The sequence below is a fragment of the Delphinapterus leucas genome, chromosome 15, assembly GCF_059928025.1.
Source record: "Delphinapterus leucas isolate spDelLeu-1000000601 "Yukka" chromosome 15, BTC_Dleu_Yukka2, whole genome shotgun sequence".
Lineage (NCBI taxonomy): Eukaryota > Metazoa > Chordata > Mammalia > Artiodactyla > Monodontidae > Delphinapterus > Delphinapterus leucas.
The window spans coordinates 4,557,678-4,579,861 of NC_143143.1; the positions used below are offsets into that span (position 1 = coordinate 4,557,678).

Below are 22,184 nucleotides of genomic sequence, written 5' to 3' on the forward strand. Positions count from 1 at the left end.
CAAAGTTAATACTGCATGTTGCAAACACTTTAAATGTGATATTCATTCAGCGAAGATTTACAGGTTGGCTTTCATGTGCTCTCTTTACCAGCCCTAACAGAAGTGTGATGCCAAATGCAAGCCGTAAAAGTCATTGGAAAAAAATTTGTAGCCACATTGAGAGGAGTAAAAAGAAACAGGTGAAATTAATTTTAGTAATATTTAACCCAATCTATCCAAAATAGTATCATTTCAACGTGTAATTGATTTTTAAAATTATGAATGAGAACTTTTACATTCTTTTTATATATGTCTTCTGCACGCACAGCGCATCTCCATTTGGGCACATTTCAAGGGCTCCTCAGCTGCCACGTTGGCTACAGGTTTCCATGTGGGACAGCAAAGCCATAATTTAGAAAGTTTAGGGAATTCCCTGGCAGTCCAGTGGTTAGGACTCGGTGCTCTCACTAGCAGGGTCTGGGTTGGATACCTGGTCCGGGAACTAGGATCCCACATGCCGCGTGGCGCGGCCAAAAAAAAAGTTTAACTCTCCTAAAATCCCAACCTCCAGAGACAACCCCTCTTAACAGCTAAGAACACAGTTTTCCAGATGTTTCTTATAAAAATCCACAGGTATATGTATTTGTGAATTCATCAGGAATCTCTCGGCTGCTGGTAAAAGAAAATCACCCCGAACTGGTTTGAGGAAAAAAGGTGGGAAGCATCTATTGACTCATAATTTAGAAGCCCGCGGTATAGATACCATGTTTAGGCATGTCAGGATCCAGGGCACAAGTGTCATCATAAGGACTTCGGGTCTCTTCATTTCTCAGCTCTGTGTTCCTCTGTGTGGTCACCCTCCATCCACATGATTGCCCCCCATGCCTCTCCCACCCCAGCTGTGGACTTACGCCCTCCTAGCTTCAAGTGAAAAGACAGATTCTCTTTCCAGTAGTTCTGGCTCAAGTCTTTTTTTTTTTTTTTTTTTAATATATTTATTTATTTATTTTTGGCTGTGTTGGGTCTTCGTTGCTGCGTGTGGACTTTCTCTAGTTGCGGTGAGTGGGGGCTACTCTTCGTTGCGGTGCGTGGGCTTCTCATTGTGGTGGCTTCTCTGGTTGCGGAACACGGGATCTAGCCCACGGGCTTCAGTAGTTGTGACACGTGGGCTCAGTAGTTGTGGCACACAGGCTTAGTTGCTCTGTGGCATGTGGGATCTTCCCAAACCAGGGCTCGAACCTGTGTCCCCTGCATTGGCAGGCGATTCTTAACCACTGCGCCACCAGGGAAATCCCTGGCTCAAGTCTTAGAATTGGGTTTCATTAGGGTTCATTGGGTTCATGCGTTCATTTTCAGGCAATCACCACGGGGGCTGCAGAGCTCAGCTAGGCCAGGCCTGGGCCAGGGATGCAGCCGGGGCCTCAGGGGTGAAGTGAGGATGCTATCAGTAGCAGGAAAAAAGGGGCAGAGTTTTGAATGGGCAGAAACAACAGAGATACATCATAACTAGAATATATTGTTATTTATTTATAGTGTGTTTACACAGCGGGGATCATAATATACATATTGACTTGCAACAACTTTTTTATTTTTGTGGCTTGCAGGATGTTAGTTCCCCGACCAGGTATTGAACCCCGGGCCACAACAGTGAAAGCGCCAAGTCCTAACCACTGGACCACCAGGGAACTCCCAACTTGCTCTTTAAACTAAATATATTTTGGACATCTTTCCATGTAGGACAAATACCTACCGAATTAGAAAAAATCCCTCTTAGAATCCAATTGCAAGGATATACCTTAATTTACTTAACCGGGCACATACGGATGACTATCTAAGCTGTTTCTCATCTTTTGATACTGCAAACATGCTTGTACATGGAACTTAATTTAACTGTGAGAGTTCTTCTGTGAGATACAGCCCTACTTGTGGAATTGCAGGCCAAAGATATTTTATTTATTTATTTTGGCCACACTGCACAGCATGAGGGATCTTAGTTCCCCGACCAGGGATCGAAACTGCACCTCCTGCAGTTGGAAGGGTGGAGTCTTAATCACCGGACCGCCAGGGAATTCCCGGAAACAGATATTTAAAATTTTGATAGATATTGCCCTGACAAAGTTGTACCAATTTAAACCATTACCAGCCAAGAATAAAAGTGCCTGTTTCCCAACCACTCTGCCACATCAAGGATACTTTCAGTTCCAAATTTCAGAAACAGTTAAAACTGGCTTAGAGAGGAAGATGCCATTATCTCATGTAACAAGAAGTGCAATGGCGGGGGTTCTAGGGTTGGTCAATTTAGTGGCCCAAGGACACCTCAATGACCAAGAGGAGTCCCAAGAGGACTGCAAGATGCCTATGTCCTAAGAATAGAGGTGCCAAATCCTCGACGACAGTGTCCAACCAACACCAAAACGGCTGTGTCCCCATTTCTGGTCCCTTTGGACTAGAGAACTTTCCAGAAAGCCATTCTCTCAGACCTGCCCCCACCCTGGCCAGAAACACATCCCCTGCCCATGACATAACCAAATTCCGAGCAGAGGTGTGGAAGGACATGCCGGTTTAGACCAACGACAATTCATTCCAAGGGAGGGGCCCAGCTTCCACGGAGCAGGTGCCTGTCAAGTATTTGCCCCAACTGAGGTCCTTTAGGAGACAGATGGCTGGTAGATGGCTAATAATTCTGCCACATACACTTGCTAACCACACATTTTTTTTTAACAGCTGGCAATGTGATGGGTAAAAATGACCTCGCTTTAATTTGCATTTTAAAAAATTCTCAGTGATGTTGAACAGGATTTCGTAAGTTGAAGAAGGCATAGGTATAATTAAAATACTGTAAAGAAACTGGAAATTTTCTTTTCTGTGTGGTTATGCTACCGATTCGGATACCAAGTTAATTTCACCTGCTTCAGTTTGCTTTGTGTTTCTGTCTGATTTAATGAAGTTAAACATTTACATGGTCCCAAAGTCAAAACAAGGTACATTCAGCAGCCTCGCTTCCATTCCTATCACTTCACTCTGCTGCTCCCCCTTCCCCTAAGCTATTATTTTATTAGTTTTTCCTTTATCCTTCCTTCATTTCAATTTATATTTCCCCACCTCCTTCCTTTTGCAAAAGGTAGCATACTATACACACTTTTCTGGGCCTTGCTTTTTCCTTTTAACTTAATAAATCCTAGCAGTCACTCCCTGGCAGAATATCTTAAAAACAAAATCCAAAAAACAGTAGCATAATACCCTTCCATGTGGATAAAAAAACATGTTGATAGACTCACAGGAAGTTTTTGATCTTTTGCTATTACACGTAATGCTGCAATGAAACGACCTGTATGTGTATTATTTCCTATTTTTTGCCATTGGAACTAAAAGGAGGTTCCTGGGTCAAAGGGCAAACACATATATAATTTTGCTAAATATTGCCAGATTTCTTTCCAAAGGGGTTATACCATTTTGCATCCCCACCAGCTCCACTGAATTTAGTAGGTGATTCTACTTTTCATTTCTTGAAGTTCTAGCCAGCTTTTTTTTTTTTAATCTGCTAGGTAATTCACAATTTCTTTTTCCCTGGAGATAGTGTCACATTCATCTTTTATTCCTTTAAACATGACTGTTTTAGTCCGACTCTGACAACTGTGACACTGGAAGACTTTCTGCTGGTTCCCACTCTTGGCACAGTGTTCACTTCTCATTGTTTATCAGTCGTTCTCCTTGGACAGTCATTTGTGGGCTGACCCTAGGATGAATGACTTTCCTCCAGAGGATGTGTGTTTGCTCCTGCCAGGCACCTGGGAGGACTACAAGTCTAGGACGCCCACGGACTGAGGTCACAGTGGGATGTGCCCTGCGGTAACCAGTGCTGTCAACCAGGGTGAGGACCCACCCCTGTCCCTCACTTCTCAGGAACCAGACTTTCCTTTGGTTTTTCTCAGGCTCTGCTCAGCACCAGGGAAACCTTCCATGCTGTCTTCTGTTCTTACTGAAGGTACAGCCCTGGGGGTTCCAGCAAAATGGAGAAAGGGTCTCCTAGTAGACCGCCACTTTGAGCCCTTAACCCTTGAGGCCCTCAGGGCAAAAGTGTCTTAGCGCACCTTACCTGCTTTCCCTTGGCACCTGACCTGGACGTTCTTTGCAACCTGCGGGCTCGTCAATAGACTTCTGTATTTTATCCAGCATTTTATTTAAAGTAAAAGGGTTGGTCTGAAAAATCTAGCCCATCACTACCAGAAATCGAAGTCCTAAAATTCCCTTAAAAATTATCTTTTAATTAGACAAGTAACATGTGAATACATCATCCTTATAAAAATGTAAAATTTGTGCAGTACTGGCTAGGACATATACCAGACGCAGGCTTCTCTTACTTATAGTAGTCAGGGGCTGATTCAAGTCTTGTCTTTCATTATGACTCAGAATATTTTGTTTGTTCGTTTATGGCTACGTTGGGTCTTGGTTGCTGTGCGTGGGCTTTCTCTAGCTGCGGTGAGCGGGGGCTACTCTTCCTTGTGGTGCACAGGCTTCTCATTGCAGTGACTTCTCTTGTTGTGGAGCACAGGCTCTAGGCGTGTGGGCTTCAGTAGTTTTGGCACGTGGGCTCAGTAGTTGTGGCGCACGGGCTTAGTTGCTCCGCGGCATGTGGGATCTTCCCGGACCAGGGCTCGAACCCGTGTCCCCTGCATTGGCAGGCGGATTCTTAACCACTGCGCCACCAGGGAAGTCCCCAGACTATTTTTTTTTAATTAAGAATTAAAAAATAAAATGAAACTTTAAAACTGTACAGAGAAGGAAAGGTCTCCTTTGGCCGTCACCCCATTTCTAGTACCCACCCCCAGAGGTTTCCACTGTTTTCAGTTCGGTGTATACCATTTTTAAACACATGTACATACACATCCATGTATACCTGTGGGAAAGCTGTAGTATCACCTTGTCTTTTTATTTTTTACATACATGGCTTTAGGCATTACACTCTTCATAATGCTATCCAAGCTTTCACTTGGCCAATATTTCTCGAGGAACTTTCCGTATCAGGAGCCCAAGGGGCAGAAACAGGAAACCTCTGGGTCAAATCTGGTTTAAGACTTTGTCATGGTCAGCCCACATGGTATTTGGGATTTTGGGGGGAGGCACTTGTTATTAGAGGATAACGACATATGGAAAAGTGCACAAACCTGTGTAACCAGCCTCTACTAGTCACGACCCAGCCTCCCCCACCATCTTGACTTCTAACAGCAGAGACTGGTTTCCAAATGTGGTTTTTAAATTAAGAAAACGCAACATGAAGAATCGTATTTCCATCTTCCGTGAAAACTCAGAAGTCCTGGCAACGTTCCCTTGGCCCAAGCGACCAGGTCTGGCAACGACCAGCTCTAGGTGTTCTCTAGTTTAGCGCGGAACCCAGTCCCCGCTGGGGTCTAACTCTGGAAGCTTCATCCCTTGACATCACCTGCCTGGTCCCTAGAGACGTCCAAGTTTACAGCACCTAGTCGGACAGTCCTCTATTGATGCCTACTTGAGGTGTGTCTGGATCTTCCTTATTAAAGAAATACTGCACCCAGCATTTCCATATACATGTGCATGTGTATATATACGTACACCTTTCTCTCCAAAGGAATCAAAAACATGTTCACAGGAAACCTTGTACACAAATGTTCATAGCAGCAATATTCCTAAGAGCCAAAGGGTTCAAATGTCCATCAACTAATAAATGGATAAACAAAATGTGGTCCATCCATACAATGGAATATTATTTGGCCATAGAAAGTAATCAAGAACTGACACTTTACAGTATGGATGAACTTTGAACACATTATGTTAATTGAAATATGCCAGTCCCAAAAGAACATATACCGTATGATTCCATTTATATGAAACGTCCAGAAAAGGCAAATCTACGAAGACAGAAAGTAGACTAGTTGTTGCCAAGTGCTGGGAGGAGGGGGTCAGTGACTGGTTATCGTTGCAGGGCTTCTTTTTCGGATGGTGAAATGTCCTAAGACAGATAGTGGTGATGGTTGCACAACTCTGTAAATAAACTGACAACCACTGAATTGTACCCTTTAAATTAGTGAACTGGGTATGTGAATTATCTGCCCATAAAACCGTTACTTAGAAAACAGACAATACAGCCCTGAACACCCTTGTACACCTCTTTCTAGTATTGCTGGACCACAGAATCATCTTATCTTCTAATTTCTCCAGAGCAGCTAAACTGATTCACTCTACCACAAACTGCAATCCTTCTCTCCCCACACCTTTAGCGACACTTTCTATGGCATTTCACTTTAATTTAAATTTCCCTGGTTACCACTTTTAGAATCCTTTCTTATTTATTGGCCATTTGTATTTTCTCTTCTATGAATTTTCTGTTTATGTCCTTCACTCAGTTTTAAAATTGGAATGTCTTTGGATTAATGTGTAGTTTCTTTATACACTCTGGGTAGATAACACTTTATTTCATATGTTGCCTAGTATTTTCTCACGTGTCAGTTTTTAATGGATGTAAAACACTTAGCAAGTGCCCGCACATAACAACTTAACAGGAGGTCCATCGTTTTTAATATGCTGACTTAACTGACCACATTCTGCTAAAAATACCACAAAGGAAGTCTGTGGCTCTAGTGGCTTTATTTCCTACATTTTACCCTTCTTTTTACTTTTATTTTGGCAAAAACCACCTCGGGTCTGAGAGGAGCTAAGACTATCTAGCCCTGGACACGGATGGTGACAACCACCTTCCGAGACAGAGCCAGGTTTAGAGACCCTCTCCAGCCAGGAAGCAGTGTGAGAGCTCCTTTTCCACCCTTTGCAGAAACACTTGGTACCAGAGTTGAACACGAAGAACCAGCAAGTGCTACTCTCCTTAGTTCCGTGGATGAGTCCCACCAAGAGAGATGGAAGCAGAGACTTGACTTTGGCTCCTGCCCTGACATCAGCAGATTTATACAGGCAACAGGAAACACAGGGACAATGAAATCAAAGAAAAGGGAATTTCCTCTCTAGTTCACGGCTCTCAAAAGCAACCTAAAAGCAGGGTCCTGATAGGCGTCACTTGCAGGCTGGTTCCTACACACCGGCTGGGGCAGCAGGAGCCTGGCTGAGCACTCCCGGGGCCCACGGAAGACCACGAGCTCGTGTCCCTGAGAAAGCACCCTGGTCACGGACCCCGGAGGCCAAGTATGACCCTCACAGCAAAACTGCACTACCTTGAGAGATGCATTAAACTCCAGACACACACACACAGAGAGAGAGAGAGAGAGAGAGAGAGAGAGAGAGAGAGAGAGAGAGAGAGAGAGAGAGAGAGAGAGTCTGGTCTGGTCTTCCAGGGCACGGACTCCAGCAACAGCAGGTAAACAACGGCAAGGTTACATTTTACCCCGAGTTAACCTTGGTCCTCGCTCACTGTTTGCTGTAACCGCCTCTCGTTCCTCACGCTCAGCCTAGGGGAGCCCAGCCATGGGGTTACTGGTTATCTTTCCTTCCTCCCCAAACCAGTAAGTGAGAACTCCGAGCAGATACCTTCCAACCGCGTGCTGGAGAAAACTCCTGAGGCCTGAGTTTTGTTCCTGAAGGAAGAAAGGAGCCGGAACTGAAGCAGACAGACCCTGGGTGCCCTGCACAGGGTGCGGGGAGCGCCTGCAGCGTTTCTGCCAAAAGGAGCGCCTACAATTGTATCCAATCTTCTCACCAGGATCACTGCGGACTGGGGAGGACATCTCGGAGGCTCACAGCTACTAAGTTTTTAAAATACAGGCCATAAAGTCTATGAAACTGTTTAGAAAAAATTTATTTGAACATATGGAAGGAAAACTTAGAGACCCCAATAAAACAGAGACGTTCCTTTCCCTACTGATGGGGGCCACGCTCACAGGTTCCCCCGACCCGTGGGGACCAAGTGCTGGGTGAGAGCTTGCCATGCCGGCGGTTCAGCCTTGCGCTCCCGGAGCCATGGGAGTGCCTTGTGCTTCTGGCGGGACACAGCCCGTCCACAAGGAGGGAGGCCAGACATGTGGACGCGCACATGCTGCTCCTCCACCAGTGCTCCGACAGCACAGGCTCAGGGCGTGTGTCCGCAGTGACACCCCAGACCACAGGTTCACAGCCCTGGCAGCTTTTAAAGATGCCCGCATCGCTCCGCAGAGGGCTGGACGTTTCCTTTCATCGATCCCATCTGGACTTTTACGAATGAGACGGGCAGGAGGTGCCTGGACGGCGACGTCGCAGAACTTCCGCACCGACCCGGTTCTGTGGTTCTGCAGCGAGGAGGGGCCGCCCGGCTGCCCCCCGAGCCCTCTCCTATGGATCGGTCGTCCTTTCCTGGGAAGGCTTCCTCCAACCAGGCATGGAAGGCACGGTGCCACTCAGCGGTTCGCGGGGGCCAGCCTAGCGGATGGGCCTGAACGGGAAGGTCATGCCTGAGATGAAGGTGTGCCCGGGGTGCGTGGGCAGGGCAGGGTGGGCGGCAGGGTGGGCCGGCACAGCCCCGTAGCCCAGCGGGGGTGTGTGGATGTGAGGGTAGAACCCGGGAGGGAGCGCCGCGTGTGGCGACTGCGGCACGGGGCCCGAGATCACCAGCTGGAGAAGGCTGCAAACACAAGGAGAAGGGTTAGGATGCCAACGGTGCCAACGGTGGCATCCGCCCGACCCGTGGCGCTATGGGTGGGGGGCAGGCTAGGCTGCCGTGGTGGTCCTTGCTCCTGTGCCGGGACAGACACCAAGTTTCCAGGGAGGACGGAGGGTGGCTCATGGCTGGGTAGCAGCAGGAGGGGGTGACCTGGAGGCAGCGGGATGTATTGACAGACTGGGGCCCGGAGAGGCGAGGGGCCGTGGTGGGAAAAGCCGGGATCCTGCCGGCAACGATGGGGAGGGAGGGAGGGGGCCTGTAGTCCACAGAAGCTCCGGACACAGCCTTGGCATCTGTGGCTTGGGGACCATGCAGGTGTGCACTGGTGTCAGCCTCACCTGTCCACACCTTCGGGGGTTGTGACTGAGGAGCCACAGCTAAAAGGACAGAGGGCCACGCTTCTCCAAGTCACTCCTAATGACCGAGTCCTAACTGAATTCCAAGCAAAGCCACACAGAAGGTGGCTTTTCACATGACCCTGACGTCCGGAGTCCTCAGGAATGGCCCCGGCCTGGACCCAGCCCTCACCCACTTTCAGGGCCCCCTCCTGCCCCACTCCCCTCCCCAACCCCCTCCCACCCTGGCCTGCGCTCCGCTCTCTGTGGTTCAGCACTTCAACAGCCTCTGCCTCCAGGAAGTCCTCCCCGCTCCTGAATTCAATGTCGCCTCCTATGCTGGTCCCTCCTGAGACCCCTTGAAGAGCTTCCTCTCATTAGTCTCATCCTATCTAATGCCACCCTCCCCTCTCAGCACGATCAGCAGAGCGTCCTAACTTTCTCTCCACCTCTAGCTTGTCCGGACTCAGCCTGAAATAACCAACTCCCCCGGTTACACCCCTTCAGGACAGAGGGCCCCTCCCCAGCCCTGCCCTCCCCCTGGATCCCCTGGCCTCTGTGCTTTGCTCTCCCAGCCTCACCCAGGGCCGTGGCTCCAGCTGGGTCCTGTCTCTCGAGTGTGTACACTGTCCCTCCACATCACCAAACCCCGCCTGCCAGGCCCCGTTCTTGCCCACCACTTGCCCCTCAGCTTCCCGGTCCCACGAGGCCACACCTTCCCTGCATGCTGTCCTGCTTGGCCCAGCAAAAGTCCACCCCGCCGGGCCACTTCACCCTTGGGCGACTGACTACGGTTGGCTGCTTCCTGGAGCTCTGAGATGAAGCGGGGGGCGGGCCTAGGTCTTTGGCAGAGTGACCCTCACTCTCTCCCACCCGCCAAGTACAAAGTCTGGTACCCTGGGCCCCCAGGAGGGGCTCAGGCAGTAAACCCAGGTGTGAAGAAAGCTGGCGCCTTTTAGTGGCTTGAAGCTCTTCTGACTCTCTTCACTACGTTTTAATAACTACTACGGTTGAATAACTCTGGGTAAGAAATTCAAGGAAACTAAGCGAACAAATCAGTAAGTCTAAGGAGGGAATACACTGCGGAGGCAAAATGTAGGTCACATGCTTGTTTGAACCTGCACACCCTGCCACAGAGAGAAGGGGTTTCAGGAAGTTTCTGGTCTAGTCCAGAAGACAATTAACACAAAAGGAACAATCAGAAATCAAAGAGGTAGTCCAAGCGACTGCAGGCCACTCTTTCCCCACATCAGTGTCAGGCTGCCCCCCGGGGGACTGGGGCCCAGGGCTGTACGTCGGAGAAGCAGCTACAGGCCCCTGCGGGGGGTGGGGTGGGGGGGTCCCTCGGGGCTGTTAGAAGTTCCAGAGGATTCCCACGGGGACCCCTAGTTGTAACACTGAGATGATAAATGATTCATACCCTATCACATTTTAATGCCCTGAAAACATTAAACATTACATAAAAGCTGTGCACAAAGAAGGAAAAGGTTGCAAAGGGATTAGTGCGAGGAGGTGAAGAGGTGCCACTTGCACTGGCGATGTCCTCAGATGCAGGAGACTTTCTTGGAGGGAAGAAGGGAAAGAAGGAAGGGACGGAGGGAGGGAGACAAAGGAACAGTGTGGGCTCCCGAGGGCGAGGTGGCCTCTGGACAAGCTGTCCACCCTGCCGATGTCACATCTCAAGGTGGACCGTTTTGTTGCTCCAGAAATCCCCATTTAACCACCCAGATGCCTGCCTGGAGCTACCTGCCCCTTAGGGCCCTCTGGCCACAGCTCCTCTCCTGTCAGCCCGGGAAGTAGCATCTGGCCCATCTTCTGGCCTCAAATTAAGCCTTTGCTCAGCCTGCCACACCTGCCCCACTCCCGGGCCCCGGCAGGGCTGGTGGGTCAGGCCCTGGGCGGCTGGGAGCACACACGGTGCCGAGGGGCCCAGTGGGCTTGCTCACCCTCCGTCCGCACTGCCTGCCAACGCCAGCCCTGGAGCCCCACTATCCACCTTAAAAACCAGTGCGACCCTCTGAAGAAAGAACTCGGCTGTTTTCATTCCTGTAAACCGCGCCCAGGTGCACACAGCAGGCAGCAGGGCAGCTCTGCCTTCAAGTATAAACATCTCCTCACACGGTGGCCACAATTGCTGTCTTTAGTGGACACGTGATGTTCCATCCTTCTGACGTATCACTACTAACTTACTAAGTACCCCCCGCTATGGGACGGTTGGCTTGCTTCTGACTTTTTGCCACTGATAAGACTGCCTTTGCATGAAACATTTTTGTGCACATAGCTTTTTGCTTCTTAGCTTCAGTGAAATTAATTCGATTAAGAGAAACTCCTGTTACACAAATAACAGTAAAAGTTACAGTAGCTAACACTTCTTAGGTTATTTACATGTCAAGTACCATTCTAAGTGCTTTCTATGTTTTTACTCAATTAATCCTCACAAAACTCCTATGAGGGGAGCAGGGCGGGGGAGGCAGGGGGACCTGAGGCGGGTACTAGTGTTTTCTTGATTTTATAGAGAAAACAGGGGTAGTGGGAACTTGCCCAAGGTCTTACAGATAGGATGTAGTAGGGGTGGAATTCTCACCAGAAGCTGTTACGACCACACAGTTCCTGCTTTTCACCACTATTACCACTGCTTCCCCCCACATTAGGACAATAACGACCACTTACGGAGAGACTCGCGTGTGCTGTGGACAAACAACTTTGCAAACACCACCTCATTTATACCTCACTACAACCCTGGGAGGCAGGTGAATTACGGTCCCCATTTTACAAGGGGGGAAACCAAGGCAAAAGAGTCAGCCCCGGCGTCACAGCAAACCACAGACAGAACCACGCTCAGAACCCGGTCTGTGCCACCCGAGACCAAGGCGCTGGCCTAACCGACACAGTACTTCCCTGAGGGCCGTGCGATCAATGTCGCCAACAGCGCGCACCATCACCACGACCCACACGCACACTGACTTAGTGAGCAGTAAAGGCCCCCCGAGTTCGCTCCAGCTTCTTCCTTGACGCCCAGAAGGATGGCCACTTTTCTTACCTCGTTGATGGACTCCCTGCTTGGGCCTCCTCTCCTGTGTTATGCTATCACATCCATTCCCCCACTTACTGTCAGGTCCTGGGGGGCCCCTTATTCACAGACGCTCTAGACCCTGCAAACCAGCTCTCCCCAAGAAGCCAGGACAAGGGGTCCGCCCTGCCTTGCACCCCACCACTCCCTCACCCACCCCCGCCCCCACCCAGCTAGAAGTCTTGGGAGGATACTTACTTATTATGGGGCAGCCGGGAGCACAAGGTTCTCAGGTCATCTGAAATGAAGGAGACACAGAATTAAGGAACGGCCTGGAGATGACGAGGTGAGAGGTTTGCTGATGTTCAAGGATGCTAGCGAGACAGTAACAGTACCTCATGCTCACCTTCCTAGCACCATTTAGAAGCGGGGCTCTCTTTTTCTTCCAGTTTTGCTTTAGCACACGCCCTCAACAGAAGATGTCACTTAGGAAAGGGGGCAGCTCTACTGGCAATTTGTCAGATGGCTGGGAAAAGGCCCAGAGACAACAGATCAGACGCCCAAGGCTAAGGGTGAGATAAGAGGGAAACCCATCTCCAGGGAAGACTGCATGGGCCTCAGGCAACGTCTGTGAGCCAGCAGTCAAAGAGCAAACAGAAGTGTGTCATTAGCATCAGATCATTCTTCTGGGCGAGTTCAAGCACTGAAATGCAGAATTAAGGAGCCCTCTGAACAGGTAATGGGAATGTTTCCTGCACTTAAACAGGTGCGTTTCATTGTATGTAAATTATGCTGCAATGCAAAAGAACTGCAGAAAAAGAAAAGATTCCCTAAGAGGAAGGAGATTAAGCCATTATTATCTGTGCTCTGGAGGCATCCCCAGGCCTGGGCAAAACAGCCAGGAGACACCCAGATGCCACGGCCACAGGATTCTACCTGGGCACGTCCTGCAACTTCCGCCCACCTACCCTGCGTTCACTGAGAGGAAAGAAGTCCTAAAAGCGGAAAACAGCCCTTGTTCAGGAGCCCCGATTTTCTTTCCGGCGGGTGGTGGTGACCCGCCCCCGGGAGGCCTGAGCAGGCAATCACCCACCTCTCGTGCACAGCAGGGCTCCGGAGGCCATGGCCACCTGCAGAGCCTGTGCCAGCCGGTCCAGGGAGAGCTCGATCTCCTGGGAGGCGTTGAGGGGGTTCAGTTCATCCGCCAATCTGTTGATCTCCTCCACCAGCGGGACCATGTGGTCAAACAGGATGAGCCCCAGGCGGCCGTACAGGTTCTTCTCAGTCAAGTGCACCTGGAGCATCATGAGGACCTGCAGGACGCTGAGGTGGAGCTTTGAGTACAAGAGGTGGGAATCTCTGTCCGTCCCCCCCGAGTCCTTGGTGACTTTGGCAGTGACGGGGCCATTGGCTAAGGGGGGCTTCTTCTTCCTTTTATAAGCCAGAGGGGCCTTCACACACCAGCGGATCAATCCAGTGAGCGGGGTGAGCTCTAAAAATCCTATTGGGAGATTGGCTGCGATCGGAGTATTTAAAAAAGTGATGAGAATCAACCTCGAGTCCTCAAAAATCCAGTTGACAATCATCTCAAGCAAGTCCAACGGTGGGATGAGATCGTCTGCAAAACAAAGTCAGAAGGGTCTTCAGCCCCACGGACAGGAGACAGGGACAGACAGACCTTCAAGCTCACAGTACTCATCACCTGACATCTGGACGACGCACCTCTGTCCTCACCTACCCTCTGTCTCCTTTCCTGAGAGGGAGAGGGCTGGGCTCTCATCCGACTTAGGAAGGCCTGGCCATGGTTGGGCTCAACACATTAAACCAACAATTCCCTAGAACTCCATTATGCCTTGTGATCCTATGTGTCAATTTAAATAAAAGTCCACTATCTATGTCCAGAACTACCACCACCACACTTCATCCCTTCCCTTGTGAGTAGGTTTCATCCCTGTGTTTGGTGTCCCCTCAGTGGTACGGTGACAGCTACAGGGGCCGTCAGGGAGCAGCTCAAAGTCCAGACAACGATCTGTCCGCTGCCAGGAGCCATCCCAGCCCCAAACCTGGAACCTCTAAGCAAGGTCTGGCCTCCTGTGAGTCCTGAGATCTAGTACATTCTATGGCAAGACAGAGAACAGTAACTTTAAAGACAAAAGTTGATATTTATTCTGAGTTTATGACGTGCCAGGCACCGGGCTAAGTCCTACCACAGATGAACTCACTTAATCCTCAAACAAACCATCTATTATATAGAGGATGAGGAAACTGAGGCACAGAGATGTTAAATCATATTCTCCAGACTCATTAAAACTACGTGGTGGGCCCAGACCCGACCCCAGGTGGCCCAGCTCTTACCACTAGGCTACACCGCCCATCCTGGGGTCAGCGGACACTGCCCTTAGGCTGTGTGTGCGTGGGAGCGGGTCCCCAGCCTCCTGCCTCTGGGGCTGTGCACACCTCAGCTCATGAAGCTGGGGATGACGGAGCCCCTTCCGGGCTGCTGAGGTCCAGAGCCAAGCATGAGAAGAGAGACTGAGGGGCAGAGTGAGCCCCGTGTTGGTGTGAAGTCTCCAACTGCTCTTCCTCAGGAGACACCGGCCTTTCCCCTGGGACTGTCTACTGCTTGGGGGCTGACCCACGCCCTTCCCTTCTGCTACGAAATGACGGTGACAAGAGGGAGTTGTCGTCTATGACCTTTACTTGGCAAAATAAACAGTGGTGACCCTGTGTCCGGCCCCTTGACTCCCCGAAACGTTTCTGTCTGGGACACGCCAGTCTCAGGCCCGCTCCTCCAGCAACCCAGCCCCTCCCCCGCCCCACACACGTCTAGCTGGGGCATCTCCAGAGCCTGAAGGTGGCATATGCACACATGCTGTGTACACGTGTGCTCGGTGAGTACACGTGAGTGTGTGTACTTGCGTGAATAATCTCCACAACCTTCGTATGCAGAGACCCAGGTTCCCTGTGACACTGGGGCAAGAGGGTGTTCTGTTTGGTTAGGTAAGCCCCTTCCGTTTCACAGCTTCGGAGGCACAGACGCCCGTTAGCCACAGTACCAAGAGCAGCGGCAAGCACCCTGCTGCCAGCGGACTCAGGCCCACCCTCTGGGCCACCACTATGGAGCCAGGGATTTCTGTATCTCCAATCTCATCCAATTGTACATATAAATATATAGCTCTCTCTCTGTCAATCCTACCTCGACAGAGTGGTTTAAAAAAAAGACTTGACATGTCAGACTGGCAAACTGACTTAAGAGAAAAATACCACGTCTCATGTACATCCTAGAACGTTAGTGGTATTTTCTGAACATTATTTCCTTCTCCATATGTTAATGAATCCATTCCCAATGTTAAGGCCAATTTCTGTCCTTGTCGCCCTGGAATAACCGATGACTTGAGAGCAACTACGATGCTGCAAATCCTTCCTATGGGAACATAAAAGGCCTAAATACCGTTCCTAGCTATTAAGAGCTCTTGAGAAGCCTCTTAGGAGAGCGCCAGGGAAGACTCCACTCCAGCAGCGGGGCGCCCACAAGCCCTGCCACCCATCCCAGCAAGCAGCACGCAGCGACGAAAGCAAAGTATGCAATTACGCGCAGGTATGATACGCACTTAAACGTTCATGGTAGGTCCATGCGAACTTTCTCAAGAGAACTAAAAAGTCTAACGGCAAGGAAGAGAGTTACAAATAAAAGGAGAATCAAATACAATCAGGGTGCTGGCAGGAGACCAATGCTGGACTGAACAAAAGTGGAGAATGCTGTTAAGGCTTTCCAGCAGCTGGGTTAGCTATTAGACCAGGAGAAGAAAGAGGCTACCTGCCAGCCCTCTGAGCGGCCAGAGCTGAGGGCAGAGGAGGAACCTGAAGTAGAACAGCGGGCTTCGGGTCTGCCTCTGCAGAGAAAGCTGCTCACGAGGGCGGGGCCTGTACCTTCCCCAAATGCAAAGCGAGGGCAGCAGCCCTAGCCAGGGGCCGCAAGGGCTGTGGGGGTCATTCAAGGACACAGATGTAGAAGGACTCAGTGCTTGTCAATCCATGTTCCTTGGAACCCACTCCTGGGGGAGGAAAGTGGGCAGCAGGGCCCAGTGGGTGGGGTCTGAGACCCCTGCCACAATTCAACCAGAGCTGGTCAACTTCTCTTGGTTTTCTTTATTGGGGGTCCAGAGGGCTCTGCTGCTGGACAGGGACGACGGACGTGGGCTTCTCCCAGCTGAAGTCAAATGCCATCTAATGGCCTCCCTGAGGCCCTCTCCTTGTACCTTGCTAAGGAAGTCTCAGAACATCACCCACAGGCCAACAGACACGCTTGCCTCCCGGCACAGGAAGGACACATCACGGCCTGGGTAATATTGTTGCCACAAATGTTTAACTTGAACCTTTCATAAGGAAACAGACAAAACTAAATTGAGGGACATTTTGCAAAACAACAGGCCCGAGCTCTCAAAAAATGTCAATATCATAGAGTTTTTTTAAAGGCTGGGAACTGTTTTATTTTTGTTTTTAACATATTTATTGGAGTATAATTGCTTTACAATGGTGTGTTAGTTTCTGCTGTATAACAAAGTGAATCAGCTGTATGTATACATATATCCCCATATCTCCTTACTCTTGCATCTCCCTCCCACCCTCCCTATCCCACCCCTCTAGGTGGTCACAAAGCACCGAGCTGATCTCCCTGTGCTATATGGCTGCTTCCCACTAGCTATCTGTTTTACATTTGGTAGTGCATATACGTCCATGCCACCCTCTCACTTCGTCCCAGCTTACCCTTCCCCCTCCCCGTGTCCTCAATTCCATTCTCTGTGTCTGTGTGGGAACTATTTTAAAAGGACCAAAGTGACGTAACAACCATGTATGAGCCTTGACTGGATCCCGAATTCTCCTGGTCCCTCAAAAGGGGGGAAAAAGGCTATAAAAGACATTATTGAGACGATCAAGGAAATCTGAACAACGGCTAAATATATGCGATAAAAGTATTCTGTCAGTATTTAATTTCTTACATGTGCTAATGATATCATGTTTGTGTAAGGGAATGTTCTTGTTCTTAGATACACATTTAAGTATTTGGTACCTGACACTGGCAACAAGCTCAAGGGTTCAGGAAAAAAATACTTGTGAGTGTGTATGTGGAGAGAAGGGGAAAGAAAGAGCAAAAGGAAAAGAGAAAAAAAAGAATACATGGCAAATGTTAATAACTGGGGAACCTCGGTGAGAGATACACAAACCTTTGTTGTAACATTCTTGCAGCTTTCCTGAAGTTTCGCAATTTTTCAAAATAAAAAGTCGGGAATAAAAAGGCAAGTCATGGGGACTTCCCTGGTGGCCCACTGGTTAGGATGCTGTGCTTCTAATGCAGGGACCACGGGTTCAGTCCCTGCTTGGGGAACTAAGACCACACATGCTGAGTGGTGTGTTCCACAAAAAAAAAAAAAAAAAAAAAAGCAGGTCATGTCTGGGGAGAAAGCCACATCTGTCCCAGACACCAGACCCTTGCTTATTAGCTGTCTGCCACCTGGACCATGCTGAGTCAGGCAAATGGGACTCACTAAGGAAAGTTCCCTGTTAGCAAATTCCAGAGGTGCACGTGGCCCATCCCTTTAGCTTTCAGCCTGAAATAAAATACACACTTCAGAGAGAGAAAAAAAAAAAAAGGCCATCCGCTGGCTGGGTGTTCAGTGCAAATACAACTAGCAATCGGCCGAAGCCACTGTAAGGGTAACAATCTGCTTAAAGTTTACCTGACGACAGGTCATACAGCGCAGTGACTGAGGTTATGAACTGGCAGCAGAAGCGAGGGCTGGCACTGAACATCTGCTTCAGCGTCTGAACGGATCCCGGCACCAGACAGCAGTAGTCATCCACGAGGGCCCTGGCTAACCGCACACAGTAGACCACAGGCGTCCGCTGGAAAGAAGCCACAGTCCGTGTAACTACAGGTGTCGTGAGCCAGGAGACTAGCAACTATGTACACGTGGTGAAGATCAGAACTGGCAGAACCCCTTCCAAGAGGGGAAGAAGACGTTAACAGCTTACTTTGAAGCAGAGGTTGGCAAATGAAAGCCCACAGACCAAATCCACCCTGCCACCTCTTTCTGTAAATAAAGTTTTATTTAAACACAGCCCTGCTCATGTGTTTGCTATTGTCTCAGGCTGCTCCTGCACTACAAGGGCACAGCTGAGTAGGGGTGACAGAGATCATATGACCCGAGGGACTTCCCTGGTGGTCCAGTGGCTAAGACTCCACGCTCCCAATACAGGGGGCCCGGGTTCGATCCCTGGTCAGGGAACCAGATCCTGCATGCCACAACTAAAGATCCCGCACGTGGCAACAAAGATCCCGCATGCAGCAACTAAGACCCGGAGCAGCCAAATAAACAAATATTTGTTTTAAAAAAGAGAAAGATTATATGACCCGAAAAGCCTAAAATGTTTACTATCTTGCCCTTTACATGAAAGGCCTGCCGACCTTTGAAGTTTACTTCAGAAAAAATCATTCCTGACTTCAAGTGAGGAAACGATAATTTTTGTAACCCTACAGGTGAGACTCCAGAGGTAAAAATTAACAGTTGGTACCACTTTGATGTGACTTAGGAGAGTCTGTGAACTATCACATGATTTAGAGCAGTACTTTCTCAAATTTTCCTACGGTCCTATTACGGATTCCGTTAATACTTTTGAACCCTACATCACCACCCTCCCGTCTTTTTCCTTCCCACTCAGATGCCCATCTGTAGCCACATTTAACCGTTGTTCAGGATGCTACAGTTTCAGGGCTACAACACGGCCTGCAGGGCAAACTGCAAGGAGGCATCAGGCCAGATTGTTCATTCACGCACCAAACCAGCCATCTCCACCCTTTTCTCTGGAGGAAGCTGCAGCCCTACACCCCAGTGTGGCAAACCCTGACCCAAGCCACCAGACCCTTTCCTGTTGTTAACATCTGCTTTCACTTTACCAAAATGCCAGCGCAACAGCACCATGAGAGATAAATGGAAAATTATATGATGAATTTCAAGATGCTAAACTTGACTTCATCAGGTTGTCAAGGGATAGCGGTAACCTTGACATTAAATACAACACACAAGATTTATTCAGGTGTCCCAGAAATCAGGATGGTGGCCATTAAGGTACAGATTCCCTTGAGATTTACCTGTGTATTACAAAGAACAAAATATATTTTTACTAGCCAAATTTTAAAGATAAATAAGATCACAGGAAAAACTTTTACATAAATTGAAAAAAAACCCAAATGATGTCAAGTCCTTGGGAATGAAACAGGTTTGAAAAACTGAATGTAGTAAATTTTGTTAGCTTGGCTGAGGATGTTAATCAAAAATTTGAGTTAATAATTACTCTAAGTGGATTATGAATTTTTCAACAACTCTGAGTGACAAAAAAGCAAAACAGAATAGATCTTCCAAAAAACTATCTAACACGAAGTCTACTATGAAAATACTTTTTTTTTTAGATATTTAAAAACACTGTAGAAGGCTCCTATGTCCATATCCATTAGAAGAGCCATCAGCTTTGAAATGGCACCCCGGAACAACTCCCATGTATACTGATCTAACTGTATGAAAAACAAGCAAACATTGCCACAGTTTGACACATAGTGACCTTAAAAAAAAAAAAGAATCCAATCTTTGAGACTGCATGCATAGCTGTTTTCAAAATCCTACCTTATTGTTTTCAACTAAGAAAAATTAATTTTCACTTATTCTGAAGATGGAGCCTTCATTTACTGTTACAAACTACTGTTTCTCAAGAATGGTGATCAGGTGATCACCTGTATATACAGGTGTGGGGTATCAGCATACAGGGCAGGAACATCAAGGAGATAACATATGGAAAAGACCTCTCTAGAAATCCAATTAAATTAAACTTCCTGACACGAAACACCTCTTCAGAGACTCTCAGAGATGCTATCTCTAGAGAAGTACCTGGAGCCAGGAGGCTGCACACTCCAACACTGGGATTCGACACACAGCCACTGCCATGGAGACCAGCTTTCCCAACAAGCTCATTCGGCTGTCATCGGCTTTGTTCCCTTGGGGGCTGAAAAGGGATGAGAAAATAATCTGCCGGACAGAGTCCTTGGTTTGCTCCTGGAAATAACTGCACATGATTTCAAGAAGTTGGAGCTCCTGAAGTGAATTCAATCTCTGTAAAACAAATCCAGGAGAAGCGATGAGAAATTCGGCCTATTAATTTCACACAGTGAGAAAACAGAAAACACTGGTTTCACCAGGGAACTTTTCACCTCCCTAAAGCCCGGGTCCCACGGAGAACTCTCTACTGTTAATCTCGAGAAATACCATTCTACGTCATTATGCATCACCCTAGGGGGCTCAGGATGACCTACAGCGGTTTGAGATTCTCGGTAACAGGCCTTTAAAGTCTCTTCCTTTAACACCATTGAGACATGGTTGTCACAAGCCCCGCAAAACGGGCATTTTGGCTGCTGCTGAAGGAGCAAAGCCAAGGGTGAGGACGGAGCCCCCGATCCGAAGAGCGTTTGTGGTCTGGCCGACGCTTGTCACCGAGAAGGAAAAAGGAGCCGGAGTTTACTTATCGGGGACGCGGCAGCCGGACGCCCGGCGCACCTTGGGCTGCGCGCCGCGCTCCTTGGGCACCTGGAACACGAACTCCTCGAGCAGCTCCACAGGGCCCTTGTCCACGATGGGCAGCGGCGCGCTCTGCAGCTGGCTGCTGAAGTAGATGTCCAGGTGGTACAGCACCTCCTTGGCGGCGCTGAGCGCGTCGCGGCGCAGGAGCGAGTGGCGGATGTCGCTCATGGTGCCACCTCTGCGGCCGGGGCGCCGGGAGCGCGGCGGGACTTCCGCCCCGGGCCCCGCGGACGCGCCCGCCGCTGCCGAGACAAAGAGGCCGCGAGTCGGCCTCCGCCCGCCGACCCTGGGCCTGGGCCGCGGCGCCCGCCCGCTCCCCGCTCCCCGTTGGGGCCCGCTCAGGGGGCTACCGCCGCCGCCGGCGGCCAGCGGGCGCCCCGGGTGTGCGACTCCGGCGCCACCAAGAGCCCTGGGAACCCGATGCCGCGGAGTCGAAAGGCGGCAGATGCCGACCGCGGCAACGGCGGCCCGCAAGGGCCAAGCGCAGGCGGTGGCGAGGGCCCGCCCCCTGAGGGCGCCCCCTGGCGGCTCGGCCCGCGGGCGCGGAAGGGCCCCGCCCCTGAACCCCGCCCCTGGGCCGCGCGACCGCCGAGCGGGTCCCGAGCTGCCGAGCTGGGGGCCACATCCACCAGAGAACGCAATCTAGGTCTTGTGCGCGCCCCCCAGCCCCGCAAGGCCCGCCCGGAGCTCCCCTTGCTTTCTCTGCGCGGCGTTCAAAGCCTACACATGTGATTTCACGGAGCTTTTCCAAGGATAGGGTGGTGGTGCAGGGCCGTGGCTCAGGCCCCAGCCGTTCATCTTTAACGCTATATCTAGTCTGAACTCGGGGCTGCGACGACAAATGATGCCTGCCTGCCTGCGAGTCCCTATTCCCCAGCCCCCTCCAGATGGGCCCCGCCTAGCCTGGGAGGGCCATAGGAATCATGTCTCCTGCGCCTGACCACTACGACCTCAAAACCCTCAGCACTTTCTGTGAATCTCTTTTCCTGCATTCATCTCTCTGCAATGAATGAACAGCGGGGCTAGCCTGGAATTTTAAAAACGGCAGAAATGACTTGAATGTGGTCACAAGAGGCCAGTGGAGGGCAGGCCAGAGGCCACAGGAATGAGCCTTCTGTAAAAGGTCCATTCTGGCCTGAGGGTGGGCCTAGGAGAGGATGCTGGGTGTGGTCAAGGAGATGAAAAAAGCCAAGGCCTTTCCCAGGGAAAGATGGAAAGGACATTAAAGAGGGTGCAGCTGAGACAACTTCAAGTCACAGAGACCCTCCTGCATATCAGAGGACACAGCCATAAGGCCCCTCCTGTCCAGGAGCCCAGTGGGAGACCAAGGTCAACTGGAACCTCTGGGAATTCACCTTTGAGCCCCTTGGCACCAGGACTTTAGAGATGCTCCACTCCAGCCGACTGAATGAACAGAGGATGAGCAAGGGGTATTTCTGCCCCAGGGTTTATTAGCATGGCACCTGGCAAAGTTTAGGCACTCAGTAAACACTAGTTTTCCCTTCCCTTCCTTAGCTACTGAGAGCCAATTCATAAACACAGTGGAAACCGGGAAAAAAGAAATAAACCAATGCTTAGAAAGTAAGTATCCAGGACTTCCCTGGTGGCGCAGTGGT

At 49.9% G+C, this 22,184-nt stretch overlaps 1 protein-coding gene across 8 annotated transcripts; it reads right to left on the reverse strand.

Moving 5' to 3' along the window:
- Positions 1 to 1,020: 1,020 nt before the first annotated feature.
- INTS15 (integrator complex subunit 15) lies at positions 1,021 to 21,039 on the reverse strand. 8 transcript variants are annotated; one of them, XM_089895614.1, is made up of 6 exons: positions 20,545 to 21,038; positions 19,882 to 20,103; positions 17,680 to 17,845; positions 13,035 to 13,559; positions 12,200 to 12,239; positions 1,021 to 1,420 (listed from the first exon to the last, which is right to left on the reverse strand). In XM_089895614.1, the coding sequence occupies exons 1-6, from the start codon at positions 20,734 to 20,736 to the stop codon at positions 1,318 to 1,320; spliced, it is 1,248 nt and encodes a 415-aa protein (XP_089751740.1). In that variant the 5' UTR covers positions 20,737 to 21,038; the 3' UTR covers positions 1,021 to 1,317. The 8 variants fall into 8 exon arrangements, with proteins under 8 accessions (XP_089751740.1, XP_089751737.1, XP_022443409.1 ...); XM_089895611.1 differs by lacking the exon at positions 1,021 to 1,420 and adding an exon at positions 7,742 to 8,557 and having other exon boundaries at positions 20,575 to 21,037; XM_022587701.2 differs by lacking the exon at positions 1,021 to 1,420 and adding an exon at positions 7,742 to 8,368 and having other exon boundaries at positions 20,545 to 21,037.
- Positions 21,040 to 22,184: the final 1,145 nt, after the last annotated feature.

Excerpts from the sequence above, each read along its gene's own strand:
- INTS15 (XM_022587697.2), bottom strand. The coding sequence starts at position 20,736 with ATGAGCGACATCCGCCACTCGCTCCTGCGCCGCGACGCGCTCAGCGCC. Across the intron at positions 13,560-17,679 it reads GCTGTATGACCTGTCGTCAG|ACGATCTCATCCCACCGTTG; the intron begins GTAAACTTTAAG and ends TTTGTTTTGCAG. Across the intron at positions 8,558-12,199 it reads TCCCGGCTGCCCCATAATAA|CCTTCTCCAGCTGGTGATCT; the intron begins GTAAGTATCCTC and ends TTGTGTTTGCAG.